This window comes from Lutjanus erythropterus, chromosome 9 (assembly GCF_056507025.1).
Source record: "Lutjanus erythropterus isolate fLutEry1 chromosome 9, fLutEry1.hap2, whole genome shotgun sequence".
NCBI classification, from domain to species: Eukaryota; Metazoa; Chordata; class Actinopteri; order Lutjaniformes; family Lutjanidae; genus Lutjanus; species Lutjanus erythropterus.
This window is the reverse complement of record NC_139325.1, coordinates 42,860,994-42,882,500: the sequence shown is the minus strand read 5'-3', so window position 1 is coordinate 42,882,500 and position 21,507 is coordinate 42,860,994. Positions and strand designations below refer to the sequence as shown.

Below are 21,507 nucleotides of genomic sequence, written 5' to 3'. Positions count from 1 at the left end.
GCGTGTTATTAAAGCGTTATAACCACTGAAGGAGCTTGTTTTCATTTGTTCTGAGTAGAAATACAGGCAGCTGTACATTATAACTCAGGCTCAGTCACGACCTTCAGGAAATGTAGTAGGTTTTATCTCAAAAAGTGATTTTAAGTAGGGGAGACCAGGGGCAGTTGCAACATTTTTTTTTAAATATTATCATTCATAACTCACAGACCACTTTAAATACACTTGTCACCTTCTGATATATTAAACATTATTTAATAATGCAGTTGATATACAACTACAATATTAAATTTAATAACCCTTCCTAAGCCCTGCCCCTTTTCACTCTGTGCTCCAATGACAGTTGAGGAAGCTTCATCAACCTCCTCATTTCCTGTTTCCTGGACTAGATATGCTGTGTGCTCAGCTTCTCTATGTTAAAAAGGAATACACATTTTGAAGATGGTTGAAAGATGTTGCTGTAGGAACCATAAAAGTGACATATATTCACATCTCAAGCTAGGTAATGTTATCGAAACGCTAGCTAACTAGGTAGCTAGCCTACATCAATCATTACCTAGCTAGTAAGCTCGGGTTTTGTCAACATTAGCAAAATAGTTAGGTAGTGTTTTGCTCACATAAGATGTGACCTTAAATGCTGCTCTTATAGGAAAAGGAGAAAGACATCCAAGTTACCAAGTTTGCTAAACAGTTATTGGAGCACTGAGCAAAAAAGGGGCGGGACTTAGGAAGGGTCAATTGCTGCCTTGGTAACACTAGTTGGATGATTTTGTAACAATGAAAGAATAAATCATATTAACTTACTGTATCTAAAATAAAAGTACCCCAAAGTAATCACATTACTGCTGCACTACCCCTGGTCTCCCCTCTAATGGAGTAATGATAACCAATGATGACAAAAACATTCACATTTGTTGTTTATTACAAATTGAAGTAAAATATACATAAGTATCTTGATAAAGTGATTGTAGACTAAGGATTTGAGAAGTTTTTCCCGCAGTGCTATATTGCACCAAAAGCTACACAAATATTACAATAGATTTTTCTTTATACACATTTATGTCTAGGAGTGGGCGATAGTGAGGAAATCTGCTACCATGGTATGCATCATTTATTTCTTTTATGACATATATGTCAGTGCATTTTCTAGAAAATCAATCAAGGAACCACAAAAAACTCACAGAATGTAGTCAGTAATGGTTTGGGACATTTTGCTCATTGTAACACATATTTGTGCAAAATTTATACAGATTACATTCAACACAAAAGTGTTTTCCAAGCACTTTTGTAGTGTAGGTTTTGTGTGGCAGACATGATGTCAGTAATGTTAGCTAGGAAGCAGCTGAATGCTAACGTTCACCTTGAAATCTGCCTCTCCAGATTTTCACTATCCATTGTGTTTTTCATTGACTGATCAATTGGGATGCAGTGCAATGATGACTTGTTAGCAAACAGACTGATATCGTCATATCGCCCAATCCTAGTAATACCCACTGGGGACAGAATCATTATAAGTTTCATAACACGCAAGTCGAAGCTGGCATGAAGCTGCATAGCTCTGAAATTTCTGTAAGTCCCTGAAGCTGCTGGACCATCAACAGAGGAAAGATATACTCTATACTGTCTGTAAAATTATAAAAATCATTACATGGAAGACAATGAATCACATCCTAGACACCAGACATAGCAGATTACACATAGACAATATTTATGAATACATTTCTAAATTTAATGGAAATATTTCCAGTTTCCTGGTAAAGACATTCATGAATTGATTTGGAGCTCACTTCTTCCTGTATATTTTTCTATGAGCCTACTCAGGGTGGATACACAGGTAGGCTCTTTTGTGTTTTCCATAGTAGTAACAATCCTCATGGAAGTTGTTGGTCTCCACCACCTCTTTGTAGTGGCTGACAGCATGGACCAGGCAGTTGGGGAAGCTCTTGTGCAAAGACAGAGCCACTCCCATCATGTCCCCCTTCAGCTTCTGGACCTCAATCTTCTCCTGGATCTGACTCTTGTTAATGGGCTTGGGGTTAACACAAAAAGAGACCACCACTTTGATCCCGTTCTTGGTCAAAATGTCAAACCAGTTGGCTCCCCCACTTCCGTGGTACTTCTTTCCCGCCAGCCAATTGAAAAAGAAAATGCGCTCCCTGTTGCTGAAGGCCCTGATGGACCAGTTCACCCAGTCATATTTCTTAACGAGTGAATCCAGAAGGGATTTGGTGAACTCTTGGTTGACGGTGCCGGGACTCTCCTGGAGAAGGTGCTCCATGTCCAGCTTGGCTTGGTCTGCAAAGTTCTCTGTACAGTCGTCCACGGCCACTTTCATTCGTTTCTCCACATCCTCCATCCGGTCCTGCCACTTCTTCACCATCTCTTCTCCCACCACCCCTTCTTTTAGGGCGGCATGGCCCATGACGGCGATGATGCCCACCACAAAGAGCTTCTTCAGCCGGGCGCAGAAGTCCTCGACTGCCCTTCTGCTTCTCTGCTCTGTGGCGACAACTGTTTCCAGCATAGGGTCGCCTGCAATGTTTTCCCCAGTGACGGCATTGTAGAGGGCATCCAAGTTCAAGTCACCATCGGTGTTGTCGTAATGGCTGAGGAACTTTTCCTTCTTCTTCTCTTTGAACTTTGGCTTGGCATTGACAAAGTCCTGGAACTTTTCATACTGGCTGAGCATCTGCGCCTCTCGATCAAAGTTCTGCTTGTTCATCGAAGTCCTCTGCAGCTCCAGGGCAATTTTATCAATCTCATCTTGGATTCCCTCAAGTTGCTGGTTGACCAGTTCGAATTGCTGGGTCATGTAGCGAGCCTCTTTGCTGTCCGGGTTGCTGAGTAACTCGGCAGAGGCAACGAACACGGCCTCCAGGACAGGGTGAAGCTGGCCCACGGTGGCAGCCAGCACCTCGGAGGCTTGCCCCATGATCTCCACGCCTTTCTCAATCTTGTCCCTGTTCTGGACGAGCCAATCCGCCACACTGTTCATCTTTGCGTTATTTATTTCCCACTAACTAATCTAATTTGATTTCCACAGACAGAGACTTTGCTGGCGCCTGAAAGAAGAAGAAACATGAAACCCTTGTAAAGTTCATTATAGTCTGATTTTATGACATTCTAGAAAAAAATATGTCACTCATTTTTCTTTTTTCAGGTGTATTTGGCAAAGCAAACATAATCAGTTGATATAAAAGGGAAAAGTATCCATGTTTTATGTGGGTGTCCTGTCAGTGTTGATGGTATATGTAGTCAAGACAGCCGAGTTCTCCTGCTACACTGAGTTTTGTTCTTCCAGTAGTAAAGCCACAGTGATGAACTTCAGGTTATTTCAGCTTGCAACTCTAGTCTCTGTCTTTATAGCCAGGGGGCATGGCATGCTAGGTTAGTATTTCTGTCACTTAATACTATGTTTTGGCCAACAAAGTAGTAGCTATAGGCTAGGGTGGTGATCCACAACAATGTGGACATGGGCAAGGTGTGAAACACTCGTGACGTCACCAATTTTGAAGCCTCGAGTTACGCATTATGATGATTGCCATCATGTTTTTTTGCAACTGGAGCTCGCACAGGACTGGCAAGAGCCTGGAGCTGGTGGGTGACAAACTGCTAGACATAAACAACATAATACCAGAATCTTGATTCACACTTGATCTGCACTGTCTAGTTTTACAGTTTGAACTGAGTTTTGAGAGGCTCTGTTGGAAACCAGACACACAATGGTGGCTGTCTAGTCACAATCTTTCTCATATTACAGCTAAACGGTACACTAAAACATGTTTCTAAGGACATTTTAAGCAAGAAACAGACAATGCAGTAACAGAATCTTAATCTTGATCAATACTGGATCAGCACGGTGCACTGGACAGACTCACTGAGAATGAAATATCAATCACATGTGACCCCTGCCCGAAATCATACCCTGCTTTATCGTCTCTTTCACTCCAAAAGGAACTATAATTTACAAAATGAACACCATGTTGTATAGAAGAGGAATTGAAACTAATTAATGAGGTCATAAACTCACTAAGAAACTGATTACCAGGCTTAATAATAGACTTATTTTACCATGAAGTTAGAAACAATCAAGCTCCTTTTGGAGCCAGTGGAGTTGCCCCCTGCTGGCCGTTAGAAAGAATGCAGGTTTAAGTTACTTTCTGTCCACTGGTAATGCACAGTCTGAGGTGTAAGAAGCTCCTGGTACATGTAGGCACTGCCAACACGTGAGCTTTCTTTGCCTTGGTCAGTTCATTTAACTACATTTATAATCAACACTGACTGGACATCCACATAAAAAAAGTGGTGAATTTTCCCTTCAAGTATTTTATTTTCCCACAGGGTATTTTCCTGACAAACAAAACCCTACAACAAAGCAAAAGGCAGGTCATGTCAGCACATGTAGGCATCCAGTTTCATGCCGCGCCCTCAGAGCCTCAGTTAATGACAGGGACCCGTTTTTAAGCTTTGGTGGCATTGACACATATCAAAAAGAGCTCATGAAAGTACACAAATGAGGCACACATGGATGGAAATGTAGAACAAATATCAAACATGGTGTGTGTACTCTTGAATTGTGACGTGAAGTATTGTGCAACATTGCAGTATTGGCCCTTTGGGATGCCAGTTTTTTTACTGCTCTAACAATAGCCAAGGCCCAAAGCAAACACAGATGTTCGCAACATGGTAAAAAAAAAAAAGGGGGGGGGGGTAATTACTTTTGGTAAGGATAGTATGGTTTTCAGCAGAAAATACTCAGGAGAGATGACCTAACTAATTTCTTGCTCCCTGAAGCCCAGATCCAGTTCAGAAAAAGGCACACCCAAGTCTGAGAGAAGAAAATCCCCACCGCTGCACTTGTTCAATAAAGCAATCACACTTCCCTCTTAATTACAGCCACAGTGTAATTAAAACCAAATAAATACTAATGTCATATTTTTGATGGATTAGTATAAAAAAAGAGACAAATACAGATTTAGACCATAAGCTCACCAGTAATTGCTGCAGTGATGAGATCAGTGGTGTCATTTTACAGCCTTTCCTATCACTGCTCTAATTGAATTTACTTTCTTCAGTCACATGCCATCAGTGCTTTTATCATTTTTACATGTCTACTGAATAAAAATAACACAAAGTGCACCATTCAAAATTAAAATTTGTAATTACATAACTAAATTCCATTCTAATAAAGGGGGGGGGGGGGGGGGGGGGGGGCAAGAAAAATACTTACTGAGTAATTATCTTGGTTTGTGCTTGAAATATCGTCACTCGTAAAACCAAAAAAAAAAGAAAAATCTGTCTTCTTTTAACACAAAAAGTGCAATATATTTTTGTGAGAAGAAGAAAAAGGCGAGTCCCACACAGCACTTGATCAAACACTTTCAAAGTGATATGCTTTGCTACAGAGCCACAGAGCTTTAATAGAGACGTAAGTACTGAACAAGACCACATCCCCCAAAAGGCTCGTCCCTACCCCTGGCATTTCACTTCAATTTGTGACTTTTTTCCGTAGAAAAAACACTCAACTTTTAAGGAAATAGAGGATTAAAAAAAAAAAAAAAAGTCAAGTTCCTCAAAGCTTCTTAGTTTTAATATTGGGAAATGCTGAACAAACAAAACTAGCTATATGTTGAGTTTTTCTTTCTCTTTCTGTCTCTTTTTTCATTTCTTATTTTATAGAAAACAAAAAAAACCCCTAAAACTTATAAGCAAAAAAGCGGTGAAATAGATGATGGAGATGCTGAATAAAGAAATACATCAAAAAAAGAAGAACTCACCTTTCTAGTTAAATATCCAGTGGGCTACAATCCAGTTATCCAGTAGTCCAGCTGTGCCTGTGAGCGCCAGCCTCCTTGGGATGTATATATAGTCTCTCTCTCCCTCTCTCTCTCTCTCTCTCTCCCTTTCTCTCTCTGTCTCACACACACGCACACACACACACACACACTGTCTGTCTGTCTCTCTCTCGTCACTCCCCCTTTGGAACTCCTCCATCTCGTTCCAGCATTCCTCAAAAACCCACTCAGAGAGGGATGAGGAGCCGACACTGACACAGATAACATCCTGTAAACACTCCCCATGCAGGGACACCATGCACCCTGGGAAAAAAAAAAAAAAAAGACTGGTTTCTCTCCCTCTGTGTGTGTGTGTGTGTGTGTGTGTGTGTGTGTGTGTGTGTGTGAAAGAGAAAGAGGGACAGACAGACAGACAGACAAAGAGAGTGAGACAGAGAGTAAAAAGGAGACCAGACGCAGTGGGGTTTAACAAAGTGACCCCTCTGGAGGACAAAACCCTTCTTGTTGTGGCTCAAATAAGGTTGCCATGGCGACTGCACTGGTTCCTCTGATTTCTGTGAGACTATACATGTTTAAAAAGCCAAATTCAGCTCTCACTGTTTGCAACAAGTTGGGATTCCCAGCAGATTTGTGCCATAAATAATACAAAATAAATCATTATTTAAAGCGACAAGGAAGTTTCGTATTGTGTTGATTTTGAAGTAAGAACCACAAATTATGCTGTAAAAAATAAAATGATCAGAATAAAAATATCCTCCTGCTTCTTTTTAATTGGTGAACTTGTCCTCGTCGCAGTAACTTTGTCTGAAGAAAATGTAAACAGGCTCATTTCATCTGATTCCAAGGAGAATCCAACCCAGAGGAAAGAATTAAAAATAATGCAGGAATAACCAGTCTTCTAACTGATGGTGTTGTTTGTTTACGTAGGTCATATAGAAGCATCGGTAATAAACTAACACTGTTTCATAACCAGTTAAAAACTCCTTGTAGTAGCTTTAAGAAAACAAAGTTGAAATACTTGCTGCTGTCACAACAACAGTCACGATGCCTTCCTTTGAAATGTGTATTGTGGTCTGTAACTTGTGTTATTAAGTAGAGTTGAGATTAATGCCAAAGGTTCAATGAATGACTAAGTGTCTGCTTATGAGCTGTGAGGAATTATTAATATTCTTTTAGAAGGAGTGGGTGACTGTTAAACTGAGCAATGAATGAGTGGAGTTTGTCACTAAAACACACTGACAGTGTGTATTTTTGGAGCAGTGGGCTTTTATATTCAGGAAAATGGGATTAGCTTTACACTGACAGTTATAAATAGCTGATCAACTTGTTGGACTCGTCATCGCTTGTCGATGTCAAATGTTGCGCTTGTCTTGTGTCCCTGCAGCGTACAGAACCTGCAGCCTGCCTGAGCTTCCTCAAGTCTGGGAAGGAGGAGGCGGCGGGGGGGAAACAACTCACCTCAATCAGACTTTATCTTAAATTTGGCTCCAACTCACTATTTGAACTGCAGCACTTATTTTTGGATGCGCGGTCGTTACATGTTGCTCCTATAAACACGGGGACTGAGACTAATTTTCTGAAAAATGCTTTTTTTAAGAGAATCGGAATAAGTTGAGAATTTATTATCTCAGGATGAACGCTTTGAGATGTTTCATCTATTTCAAGGGGGTCCCAAATAAACACTCTCAACTGGAGAACAGAACAGTCTAAATATACAACACAACAACAACAACAACAACAACAACAACAACAAAAACAACAACAGATTATTAGGCAAAAAACACCAGACAAACCAAAAGTGTAAAAGTTATAATCTTAGACTTCATTCAATCTCTTACGATAAATTAAGGAACGAAACAGTGAAAGCTTTACTGAAAACATAAGCAATTTGTTTTAAGATTAGAAAACAAATCATATTTATTGATGACAAACATTAAATACTTACAGGTAAATTATTCCAATCAAGAGGAGCCCGAGATGATTTCAGAAATGTTGACCTACTTAACTCTGAATGTCATAATTAGTGTCGGTAAGCGATTGGCTACTGAATTCAACCATTGCAAAAAAAAAGGATGACATTTGCCCTGCAGAGGCAACACTTTCAGAATCAGTCAGTCACAGTGAGTCCAGTGAAAGACCGTCTGTGTTTCCCGAGGACACAGCATGACAGTCAGAGCTCCCTCATGGCCTTTGTGCTTTATTACAGCGGGCCGTGACACACGCAGCGTCGACTGTGCTCACAGGAAGAGGAGGGGAGGACGTCTGCAGCAAATTGATGCTAGTCAGCCGGGCAGGGGAGGGTTTGGCGAGCACGTCCGCCACCGCCCTGTTCCTGTGTCGTCCCACTGTCAGATCTCACACTTGACTCGCTCTCGACCATCATGAAGTGGCGAGCAGCTTTCGCAGGGACTCAACGGTATGTGGCGTGATGGGTGGTACAGGCCGACGCTGGTAAACACACACACTGCAGAGGCCTGAGCGTGACGTCGCCCAGCTGGTGGAGCTCGCTCGCTCTCTGTGGGTGTTGTGCTGTGTGTTTTCCTGACAAATGTTTCCTAAAGATCCAGATATATTTTATCTTGTCCAACAAAATGATCCATCAAACGCTGAACTAACAGACGTGTCTATTAAAGGAGCTCTGGCTCCAGCATCAGTGGAAAGTGTTGAATTTGTAGAAAAGTTTTTGCCTTGTTGTTTGTGGTTTCAGGCTCAGCAGGTGGAAACATGGTGAAATATTTGAGATAATGATACCCAGCTGAGGAAAGAAGGTCAGAAAGCTTTGTGTGCATCGCGCTGTTTTGTCCGACTCAACTCAGCATGATTGTTGGACTAAAGGGAATCTCGTGATGTTTTGTTGCAGAGATGCTTGAAAGTATTATGTCCACTTTTTCATGCTCTAATTTAAATGAGAAATATGTCATATATTTCCTGTACTAAATCATAAAATGATTGTGATATGTCATCAGGGATAAAGAAAATATGTTGAGTTGAAATAATCGCTTCTCTGCCAACAAAGCTAGCATGTTCTCCTTTGAAATTTTCATTCTGGCCCAAAATATTTGTCCATTTCATGTTTTTTAGAGTTCAAATTAATGCAGAAGGTTGTTATGAACCAGTAAGTGTCAGTTTATGAGTCATAAGAAATAATTCATATTGTATTAGAAGGCGTAGATGTTTATAATGTTTAAATCGAGCAATATGTTAATGGAGTTTGGCAGTAGCTGAACTGCAGAGTGCATATTTTCAGAGTGGTGGGCTTTTGTTTTTGGCTTAACTTCACATCGACAGACGTGTCAACAGCTGATCAACTTACAGTGGAGGACATGTTGAGCTCGTCATGTGGCTTCTGCTTCTGCAGCCTGTCTGAGCATCAGATCTGGGGAGGAACGGGCAGAAGGAAGCAACTCATCCATCCATAGACTGGATATTAAATAAGGCTTCAGTCTATTAAACAGACCATCTATGGCTCCAACTCACTATTTGGACTGCAGTGTTCATTTTTGAATGCTACGGTCTTACATATTGCTCCTTTAATATTTTATATTTCCAGTATTAGCAAGTTTGATTCAGACAATAGTCTAACTATATGCACTCTCTGTACTATAATAACATCACACCATTAATCAAAAGCCTGAATCCATGAGAGGTTCCTGCTTGTGTCAGTGGGAAAAATTGGGTTTGTAAAGAGTACAGTATAGATCTACTCTATTTGAAAACTCTATTTGATTTTGCGCCAAACAAATAAAATTAAATTTAACTGGATCAAAGTGTAACTTTCATTTCCTTGCAGATGTCTGATATTTGCATGAACAACACAGGAAAAGTCTTGAGATTCATTGGATCATCAAGTAAATATCTGTGAACTGCAGCTACATCATCAATCTACATTCTATAAGAATGAATTTTACATATTTTTAGATATTTATGTGAAGTTCATGACTGTTTCATCTCTTAACAAGAGGTGTAAAAACTAAATCCAGTGACAGAGGCTGTGCCGTCTTTGTTGTTTGTCGTCTGGAAGCTGAGATGATAAATGGCTTCCTGGTCCGAGAAGCTATTGACCACGTTTTATCTGTTTGACCTTTGCTAAAGGCTCGTGTTTCCTCCTCACCACAACATGTCTCCTCAGCTCTCAGTGCCTCGACCCGTGGGAGAATATACGCAGCATTTTCTGGAAAGGGTTGGTGTTTGAAAACATCAATAGATGATTGAGAGACAGGAGAAAGATGAAATTTGTATGGTTGTATACTTTATACTAAGCAAAGAGAGCATTATACTGCAAAGAGATGCAGATACATCAGAAGACAGAACATCCCAGAGGAAGATTAAGATGTTAAACCTGAAGAACAAGCTTTCAATAGATCCATGAAAAACAGGATACAGTGCCAGTTTCTGCACAAATTGTACAATATAATTAATGAACCATTTTATCTGGAGGCACACGATTATCTAAATCAGTAAACAGTCAAGATGATGTAGTCACAGGCCATGTCCTTGCAGACATTTTGTTCTATACTGACTCCTCAGTATTACATCAGTGTATCGAAGGATTGCTTCACAAACAGAAAGTTGTCGGTGGGATTTAGCAACCGTCATGCTGGATTTGGCTGACTTCCATGGGAAAATAAATGTGGGCAGGACTGACAGGTCTTTGAACGCAGCTGAGCTATAAAACCTTTTCCTGGTGTAATGGATGTCTGATTGTGGGATTTTGCCAGAGGCTCCAAACAGCAGACACACAGTCCATACCTGCCCAGATTCTCACCTGTTAATGTTTCCCTCCAAACTGCATAAATGGCAGGAAGTGCAGGTTGAACAGAGACAGACTGATGAACCTGCTGACGTGTGAACATTGTTTAGTAAGCGAATGAGAGAACATCAGTGCAGCATGTAGATATCATTTTTAGGCCAGCTGGCTACACATATATCTTTCATCAATGAAAGTGTCCTGTGTGTTCAAGCAGAGTGAGACTTCTCTTCTTCTATCTACGTTTAAAGTTGTGAATATTTCATGACTGCATTTCTGCCAAAAAGCCACAGAGATTTGATGTGAAGTGAAGATTGCAGTCATGTCAAATGCTCACGGTTGTATCGGCAAGAATCTGTGTCACGATACGATGAAGTGTGACAACTCAATATGTTGTGATATATTGACATGCTGTGGACACGGCAATATATTATTTATTTAAAGTGTCATTGTGTTAAGAATACGTCACCATATGCATTAAATCTGAGTTTAAAAAGTTCACTTTTTTATGCAAGATAGATAACAACACTGCTGAAATGATGTTTTACTGTCATATAAACAGATGACAAGATGAAATATTTTAATAATAACAATAAAAGTATTTATCAATATAAACTGTGTTGTCAGTGATCTGAGGCTCTGGGTCCTGCCTTTCTGAGCCTCCTGTCTCAGGGCGTGACCTGTGTTGGAGGACGTGGAGACTCTCCGGGGGTAGATGTCCTGCTGAGACGGGGTTTATTGACGAGCCAACTGAGGAGGCAGATGCATTTTATCACCTGGTTTACCTGCAGACGCAGTGATCCATCACAATCAAGTTCATGAATACAGATTCCAGACACATGTATGAGGTGTAGATGAGGCCTTACAATAGTTTCTACAAAGACTCATTAACATACAACAAGATTAGAATTTGCAGCCAAGTTTTGTTTGTTTTTTTAATTAGCATTAATTAACACAGAGCTGTTTACACCTTTAACATGTCGTTTCTGTCTGCAAAGACCAAACACAACGTTTTTAACCAGCAGATCAACAGTAGGAGCCAAAACTCTGGAACAAAAACACACACGTGTTTTTACACAAAGAAATAATTAAGCTGTGCTGAATTTACAAGAAGGCCCAGATATTTAGGAATGATTGCAGACAGCATTTCATATGTTAATAAAGTTTCTTCTCTCACAAAAGTGCAAAATTTTAGCCTATATTGTTTTCTGTTTACTTTAGTTGTTTACCATCAGAATAATGTTATCTTCTTTCATAAATGTAGTGTAAACGGTGAAATCAGTGGAAACGGTGTGTTCAAACGTAGGCATGTAGACAGAGTTCAGACAGGAGCAGCTTCCTGTACAAACTGACACCATGTTTTGGAAACCAAAGAAAGAACTTAATGCATTCGATGCTGAATTTACAAAAATGCACAAATGATTAAGAATTTGCTGCAGCAAACATCCTGAGCTCATCTGACCATGTAAGAGAGTCCGAACATGTCATCTGCATCACAGTGAAACAAACAGAGATCAGGCAGCTGTTTCACGTGGACATCAGTTATATTGGGGATCCTTAAATGTAGCCAGATCGGATCAATAGTGATCGGATCTCGGTGTGTTTTGGACAGAGCTGTCCACCTGTGGTTGGATCACCCAAGACGCACATTAATACCAGGTGTAAACACCCTCACAAAGTACAGCTGAGTCTGATGGGAATGTCATTAATTATGAAGATATTTTGTCATAAAATGAAGCTTTGAATAAGGCTTATATTTGTATTTGTATATTTCTAGAAGTTAACAGATCTGGACATAGTTATCTGCACCAAATATGATAAAAATAAAGATTAATCTTCAGGAGACCTTGAATTTCTATACTAAATAGAGATATTTACATTTGGACCAAAGTGGTGGACACATGCTTGTCATACTGAGACTGAAACTTGTGTTTAAATTTGGCCTCCAAGGATTTTTTTGTGATGAAGTAACACAAGCCAGCACACACTGTGTTTAAGCAGTGGCTGGTTTTGGTTTGGAGGTGGTGTTTTTCATTCTGAGTAACGCCAGCCTTCCCGCTTCCCTCTCCAGATGTTTCCAGGTCACAGAGAACACGGCGTTCGGTGACAGACTAAGCATCAGTCGATCTAAAGAAGTCAACGGAGGGCAGGGACCGAGGGAAAGGGCTTCCTTATTTCATTTCAAGGACGATTTTATGGAAAATAAAAGCTGCTATCAGTTCCTCTTTGTTGACTGTTAACTGTTTATCTTGTGCTGAAACTTCAGCAGGTTGAAAGTCCCAAATGACAACATGTTGTAGACATTTTTACCTCAGCTTGGCTTCTTTGGAATGATTAAGTAAGCACTTTAAAGGGAAGAGAAATTAACATTATTTCTACTTATTTCCCTCCAAATGATTTCAGGCATGACACATTTTAGACACATCAGCTGACTCAGTGTTACAGCTGAATTTACAGCATCACTGACCAACACTTACGTCTTTACATTTCTCTTTTTATTGGGTTGCTGTGTACATTTGGCTCATGATCCACAACACAACTGAACTTTGACCAGTCTGAGTCACGCACCAACGATCTGTATGCACAGCAGTGACTCCAGCGGCGTGAAGGCTGACAGGCCGCCTCGATACGAGCCCGTCTGTCACTCACGCAGATCAATACAAACCTGGGTTGGATCTCAGGAAATAGATAAATGCTCAGAGTCCAGGAGAAGACAACTTATTGATTGCAGGCAAATTCAACCCTGAGTCCATCTTTGCCCTTAAGCTAGTGAGTCAAACCGCCGTCAAGCTCCATGTACTCTTTCTGGCAGCCATTTTGTTTAATCATATTGTTGCACTTCTGATTTACAGAAAGTGTCACTGTAAAAAAATCTCACATGAATCGACTGATATATAAAAAAGAAAAGGTGGCACATCTCAAGTCTTCAAGTCAAGGAGGACACTACTAGTTTACGTAAATATATACATGTTATATACTACTTTTGTCCACAGGGGCCTCTAAATTCTATTCACACTTCACTTACACTCACAGCTTGTAAAGATGAGTTCTGTAATTCAACGTAAAGTTGAATTAATGTACTATAGAGACTTCAATCAACTCATTAAATTAAGTTTCTAAAGAAACATGATCAGCATGTAGAGAGGTGGAAGAAATATAGACACTAATCTATAGCAACAGACAAATATTTTTTTGTTCCTGTTTAAATTGTGCCACAAATGATGTCTGTCAAGTGAAAAGATCATTTTCCAAATCAGTTATTATTCTAAAACCACTGAAGTGTAAGACCGTGAAGATACTTAGAAAGACTGCACATCCAAAAGTCACGTCAGAACTTTCTCCCTATAAAAGTAAATGTTAGCTGCTGAAGCTACGCTGCCGGTGTGTTTTTCGTTCTCAGGATGTAGTGAGGTATGCAGGGACAGTGATGTCAGCGTTGGTGATACTGTGTGAAACAAGATTTAGTTCACTGAGCAGTTTCACACAAAACTGAACTAAACTATGACAAACTAGCGCTCGGTCCTGGAGAAAGGTTTGCCTCCACACATACACATTCTGCTGCTGGAGAAAAAAATACCTTGTTTCCATGTCTTTAAAACAATCACAGTTGTCTTTGGCGGCACTGAGCCCAGGATGCAGCCGCGCTGCTTTTGCAAACAGTGGCAAAGGAGAACTTGTTGTGGTGGAACATTTGCTTGTCAGGAGGTGAGCTCTGGCATTAAAATGACTCCACCACGGCAAAAGAAATGGTAGCAGCCGTTTATGCTAACAGCATTAGCATCCCAGGTGCTAGTTTGCTGTTTTCAGTGTGCAGGTGGCAGCTGGGAGGTTGTTCTTGTTTCCCAGGGACTTTGAAAGCATAGATAGCGGACAGTGTGATGTCACTTGAAGCAAGCGAACAATGACAGCCTCATACCTGCAGCGTGCATCCAGTGAGTCAGACTGATTAATGACAAACTTACCCAAAATTATGACTTTCTTTTTTTTTTTCCAAAGAAAGGTCCCATGAGACACAGCACAAGGAGCAGGACTTTGCCCTCTATTAGCAGACCTCCCAGCATGCAATTCTTTGACTTAAAACTCTCCCCAAACTATTTTTTTATATAGTTTAAAGAAAACATGTATGATGAAAACTTGCTGTGTGCCTGAAATACACTTTAAGACAAGTCATGGCTGCTTGTTTTCACAATAACGAAAAGACTTCAAACCATGATGAGGGTTAGTATGAATTCAGTCTCTACCTCCTTACACTTCAAACTTTAATAAATTCTCTGGAAGCAGTTTTGCGTGTTTTCTTTGCGTTGATGCTGGAACAAAGTACTCCAACAGGAGCAGCTACGATCACAGCGCTGACTGCAGACATGGTAGGCAGTGATGATACTGCAGGTAGTAACAATAAAATGCCTTGGGTCAAAATGGGTCACATGTATTGTTGCATGTAAAGACGGCTGAGATAAACAAGAGAAACTGATGCAGGGGATAGAATGTGTTTTACAGGGCAGATCAATATAGCAATTACAGCTGTAATTCACTAATGCTTTTGTGGACAGGAAAACAAGCCTCGGGGACTATTTATACTGTTACTCAGGGGGGAAACTCCCAGAACCTCCCTGAATGCTGAGGTTAGACATCGTCATCCCCTTGCCTCCTCCTAAAATTATACCATTACTGTCAGAAACCACAGTGTGTTAGTTACAGACTGGACTCCTACACAAAAATTCAAGTAAAACAATCCGATGCAGGAGTTGCTCTGTCAAAACTAAATACGTGCTTTAACTAATCTCCATTTCCTCTGACCTCCAGCTCCGATATTAACCTCCAACTCCAAAGTGTATAAATAGTTGTTGCATTTCATCACAGGGAGTCTTAACTCAGGCAAAGCTAACTATCTATCTTGCATAAACGCAGCCAACTGATACAATGAAATACAGAACAAAAGCTTCAACCATTTCTTCCAACGATATTGTCTTCATTACAGTTGTGTTAAAATTTGTTTTCAAAAGAGTCCACTGCTGCACATGTGCTGCTGTGGTTGTTCCCATGCTGCTATAAAGTCATGTTCATCTAAAAAACAGCTGTGTTTGATGTGTTTCTGTGGCCTAAAGGCAAACAATTCAAGAAGTATTGATGAGGTGGTGATCGGCTCTGAGAAACGCTGACTGACACCTTTTCTATGCCTTCATTAATAAACAGCTAAAGTAAACTTAACTACGTCATAATAAAATGAAGGAAATGTTTTGAATAAAATTGAATGAGTGAATGAACTGAACGAGAAACTTCCATTCCACCTTGAAATCAAACCACAACAAAAAAAGTCATGAGGCGTGTTGCATTTCTTTGTTGTCCAGTAGAGGGCGGTAAACAGCTGGTGATACTAAATGCACAGCACTGTCTTTAATATTCGTGAGAAGGTGCAAAGAAACTTTGTTTTTCCTTTTTAAAGGACCAGTATGTAGGATTTAGTGGCATCTAGTGATGATCTTACAGATTGCAAATACTTTATCTCACACTTAACTTCCAAGCTTGTAGAAAAAACCTACAAAGGTCATGAACTCATGCAAAACGTGAAAGGCCGTATAGACTCAGTGTTTGGTTTGTCCATTCAGGGCAACTGTGGAAACATGGCAGTGCAACACAACCAAGCATCAACCAGCTTAACATAGTGGCCAAACCATGTAATGACAATGTCACTTGATGCTTTTTTGCATCACAACCCCCACAAAATGATTCGTTTCAATATCAGACTTCGACTCATCTCGTCCAATAATGTTTGGAAAGTCTGTGTCAATTAAATAATTTTCCCATTCAAGTTACTGGAGGGCTTAGACACTGATGTTGGCTTCATGCACCACTGAGCAGCTCTCACAGGAATGAACAGACCTGCCTCCACTGCTGTATCCACTTCTCTATAACACATCCACAAAACATAACAGACTCGTATAACCACTAATCTACACTACTTCCTCCTTACTTCTCTGTAGAATCATAAAATTTGTGACCAGAGCTGACCTTTGTCTTTGTTTTCAAAGATAGAGTTCTGACTCGGACTCTGATCCCGTGTGTTTGTTGACTTTCTCATGAGGATTTGATGCAGACTGTGAGGGTTTAACCCTCTGAAGGCAGTGACTCTGTGACGTGGCGTTTCCTGGTTCTCCTCTCTTTCGTTTCCTCTATTCTCACGCTATTACTCATTTACCTCCCACTCCCATGGGATCATTATCCACAACTTCACCTCCCATTAGTGTTGCACAACCAGGCTCACCTAACTTAGCCAAATGAAACCAAAGAGTGGATTTCTTTCTTTTAAAATATAAAAGCATTCCTGCTTTCATTCACCAGATTAAACCCAGAAACATGATCCAAGGATGGCTCAAACTTACTGACAGTCTGGAAACTTAATTCCTGATCATTACAATATGTGCAAAGAGTTTTTTCTTTTGCACAACACAGAGGAGTTATTAGGCTTTTAAATGGCTTTAACATCATCTGCCAAGCAAAGAATAACAGGATGAGAGAAGACAGACAGACAGGTGAAGAGCTGCAGACTATAAATGAGGAAACACAGATGGGTTAGCTGCAGAAACAGAGAGCGAGGTGAGTAAAGGTCAGGGAGAACAAGAACACAGATTACTATTCTGAGATTCTTGTGTGCTGACGGGGCCGATGGCCTGCTGCAAATGAGGGAGAGAGGAATTTCAGCATATGTGTGTGTGTGTGTGTGTGTGTGTGTGTGTGGGGTTAAACTACAACAGCGCTGGGGGTTTTCAGTGAGACAACATGGGGCCTTGGAGAGGGGAGGCAGACGGCGATGGCATCACAGAGAAAAAGGAAGTGTTGGAAAACATGAGGGAAATTTTGAGGCACTGCAGAAGGCCGAGACACGTGTTTACCACCCGGTGGATTTCCACTTAAAAGCTTTGCTGACAGATGGATTCCCCAGACATTCCAGACACTTAAAGGTCCTATACAGACACATACAGCAGGTAAAACTGACATTACAGCTGGAAACTGTGACATTTTCAATTTGTCAGTGTCCATCATTACCTACTTCCAGTGTCGATATATAACTATAAATCATATTTGCATTCATGTTACCTGGTCAGTAATTACATTTTTGCTGCATATCAACAATAAAGTGACACAGTTTTACAAACACAACCCTGGGGCCCCTACTGGGGTAACACATACAAAACCTGCACCCCCTCCACTCATGATGGTGAAACAAAAGGCATATTGTTTGTATGACCAAAGATAATAATTGACTTATCAGAGGAGCCCCTCTTCATTCAACCAACATGTGCTTTAAAATAAACAGTAAAAACTACCACATAAACTGACAAAAGACAATGAGGATAATAATTAACAACCTGAGTAAATATCCAAATAAGAATATTAAAAATAACCTCAAAGCTCTACTTTATTAGCAGTGAACTCTCTGTAACACAAACATACTTTGTAAAGAAATAAAAGGAAATCAAGCCGGTTTTTAGAAATTAGGTCTTAAATAAAAAATATAATTATTTATTTCTGTGTGGTACCTTTTACTTTTTGTTTACTTTGTGTTTCATGCTTTTACTTTGAAATGTCTGTTTTTGAAGATGCTGCATCCTGTGGAGGCAGGCCTTGTGTGTGTTTGATGCTCATTGGATAATTGGCAAAGATTCGGCCATCTTGTTGTGTATATAAAGGTTGTTTTTTCACACGTTCTGTAAAACATCCAGAAGAAGACACCAAGTGTTAACATAGTGCCTCAGTTAATGTCAAGTTAGTTTTCACATTCAGATCTTTGATCATTTGAACACCTGGTTGACTGCTGAAGCATGTGGCGGCCATGTTGGAGGAGCTCAGCCATGTGCCAGCTGCAAACACCTGACTGCATTTCTAAAGGTAAAATCCACTAATCACAGCACCATTTAATAAGCATATCTACTCTTGTCTTTCTTTTTGATGAGACTGAGGTCTAATTATTTAAAAACTGAAAGTCTACATCTGAGACATTTTACCAGAGATGATGTCAGCCTGCTAACTGTAGAAAGCTAGCTGCTAGCATCTGTAGACTGTAGAAAGCTAGCTGCTAGCATCTCAGCTCATGATCCTTGTCTAAACTGATATAGAGAAAAGTAGCAAGTAGTTGTTTATCATGCAAAATGTGCAAAAGGCAATAATTAACACTAAATATATGCTGCTGTTTAAATCATGACTCATGCTCATGGTGCAGTGAGTTTATTTCTCTGTGCAGCATTTAAGGTTTAGATTTTAGTATTTCTAGTTTGTATATTATCAGTTAATTGATCTGGTGCTTTTCAAACCATAGCTTAGCTGGTGTTATATCTTGAATTTTAAATCTTTCCAGTTAAGACCCAGGGCCACACCAAGTCGACCTTTTTATCACTTGCAGTGTGTTTTGTTTTATCCACACATTCCTCAAACACTCAGATGTTGGACATCCATGATCAGGGTTGCCAGGTCTGTGGATTTGAGCTACCTTTGAGGCCGCAGGGTGAATTTTTTGCTGCTGGTTTGGTAAACAGATTTTTCATGTGTTAAATGAAATAATTTCTTTATATGCAAATTCTAAGACATCACACACAACATATCTAATGCTTTTCACCTGCTGGCACCAGTTTTATTAGCTGTTGGGCTGGTTTTGATCTGACATTTGGCTGTTTAACAAAATAACTCTATTTAAAAGATAACTTTACAAGTTAAGAAAGTCAAGAAGCTAATAAAGTAGTATTTAGTTTTGTTCACTGCTCAGTGAACTTGATCTCTTCACACACAATATTCATCACTGTCCACTTTTGACTTTAGAAATGATCTTTTGAAGTGGCAAACATCATATGTGTAATCAATGGTAATTCAAATGGGTTTAAAATATATATTTGGCTACATATTTTTTTCCGTCTGTCTCTTATCTTTATAAAATCAAAGTCCTCTGAGTCCGTCTTTAGCCAGGTGGGACAGTCGGTCTGTCCTGAGCTCTGGGCTCGGACCTGCAGCCAGTGTGTCACTGAACAAATGTTTTAATGCTTTTTATTGGATTAGTTCACTCACAGAGCAGCAGGCGGGTCGATGCTCCACTCGGACTGATGGGTAATAGCATTATCCAGCGTGGGCCGGGATTGGCAGACACCAGCGGACAGAGCTATCCTACCATTGATCGACTCTCTCCTCCAGGGCCACTCTGATGCTCGCCTCCATCCAGTCTTTCATTTGTTTATGAAATATTGATATTGGCTGCTATCTCCTCTTGGAGACGAGGAGCTTCGGTTTGATGGAGAGGAGAGCGTTTGGGAACACGGGAGGAAAAAAAGGTTTTGTGGGTTTTTCTGAGGAGTTAAATCAGTTTATTATTTCCAGAATTACATCATGATGGATTTTGCTTTAAAGTTAACTTTATTGAGCCACATCGGAGCAGAAAAAGGGAAACATCTGTACCTACTTCCTAAGTTTTCTGGTAAACTGTAAAAATCAGGACCAGGGTGATCTGCTCTGTCACTGTGTACAAAAGCTCCAGAGTGAGAATGAATGAGCAAAAACATCAAATAATACAGATGTTCACTTTTTTAATTCATCCTCTTGGCGAACAAAAGCTCTAAAATGTGATTCTACAAATGTTTCTTAAGAAAACCCACAGCAGCAGACTGACAGTTAATTTCTTGGGCTGCTTTTGTTAAATTCTCCCTCAGATCTGTATGTTGATAGCGCCCTCTGTCTGCAAACCCCCTCTGGTACCATTTCCTCCTCAGATTTCACTCAATCCCTCAGAAAACCTTACTTTAACCTCCTCTCAACCACAAAACAAGCTAACTGTGGCTCCTGCGGCATGAGATGGATGCAGTGGATCTCGTCAGTAAACAGATGCTTCGGTCTTCCCATAATGACAGTCAGGATTGACGGGTTAACACAGCAAAGCCTTTTATGCAGGGGAAGAGCCTCCTGGATCAATAGTTGTTACCTAGGCAAAGCCCACACGACCACTAATGAATCCGCTGGCTTCCAGCAGGCTGCCGCTGCTGTTTGCGCCACACAAGAAGAGAACCTTAGAAATACTTAACGCTCCTGATAAATATGTCAAAATTAATTTCCACCACATTACATTAGAAGATAAACATGAAGAGATGACGGATTTATTTAAGAAATGTATTATTCATTCTTGAGAACTGGGATAAAGACGGGATGGTTTGGCTTTTACTCCTTAATTATGCTGTGAAAATATATTCTGAGACATCAGTCCAACCCTGTAACAGGCCTCACACTGGTTTCACTTATTATTTAAACAGCAATTTATTGCATCTGAGGACCTGAATTCTGTCAGCTCCCATCAGACACACAAAAAGTCATAGATTTATTGTATAAAACAGCTTGTGGTGCAAAAAGCACCAAAAAAAAAATTCATGACACTGATACTGAAGATAATCCACAGTCTGTGATGCGAGCAGTTTCACATAGGAACTACCTTCTTTTCTGTTAGAAACTTTTCTATATGAAACTGTTGTCTTGAGCGTCTGGGTCATGATTTCTGGAAAGACACATTGCTGCTGAGTTTTTCAAATGGACTTTTTTGGGCTCTTTTGCTTTCTAGTTCCATTATAGTGGAGAGAAAAGCCGACATCTCTACAGCCTCCAAAACACAGCAGCTCACATCAAAACTATCTTGACTGAAAAAAAATATGGAGTATGAGTTTTGTGGTGAACTGACCCTTTAATGCTGATCAAAATACATATTTTTAAACCCTAATTCTTATTTAACTTTACTTTAGAAGAGCTGTGGAGTTGATATAGAAAGTTTAGCAGTGGTTGATTCCCACCTTTGAAACCAGGAAGTGAAACAGGGGTCCTTAGGGTTTATAGTTAAACCTTTTTAACGCCTGATTAGTTGACAGAAACCTGGACACAACTTTAACCTTTGACAAAAAAATGACTTTAAAACTAAAATGATTATGATACCACAATTCTTTACCTGTT

General features: G+C 40.1%; 1 protein-coding gene across 1 annotated transcript; it reads right to left on the bottom strand.

Annotated features, from left to right (window-relative positions):
- Positions 1–1,356: 1,356 nt before the first annotated feature.
- rpz5 (rapunzel 5) lies at positions 1,357–3,098 on the bottom strand. The gene has a single exon (XM_084727676.1). It carries the CDS (start codon positions 2,990–2,992, stop codon positions 1,811–1,813), a length of 1,182 nt encoding a protein of 393 aa, XP_084583802.1. The 5' UTR covers positions 2,993–3,098; the 3' UTR covers positions 1,357–1,810.
- Positions 3,099–21,507: the final 18,409 nt, after the last annotated feature.

Coding starts and splice junctions, on each gene's coding strand:
- rpz5 (XM_084727676.1), bottom strand. CDS start 2,992: ATGAACAGTGTGGCGGATTGGCTCGTCCAGAACAGGGACAAGATTGAG.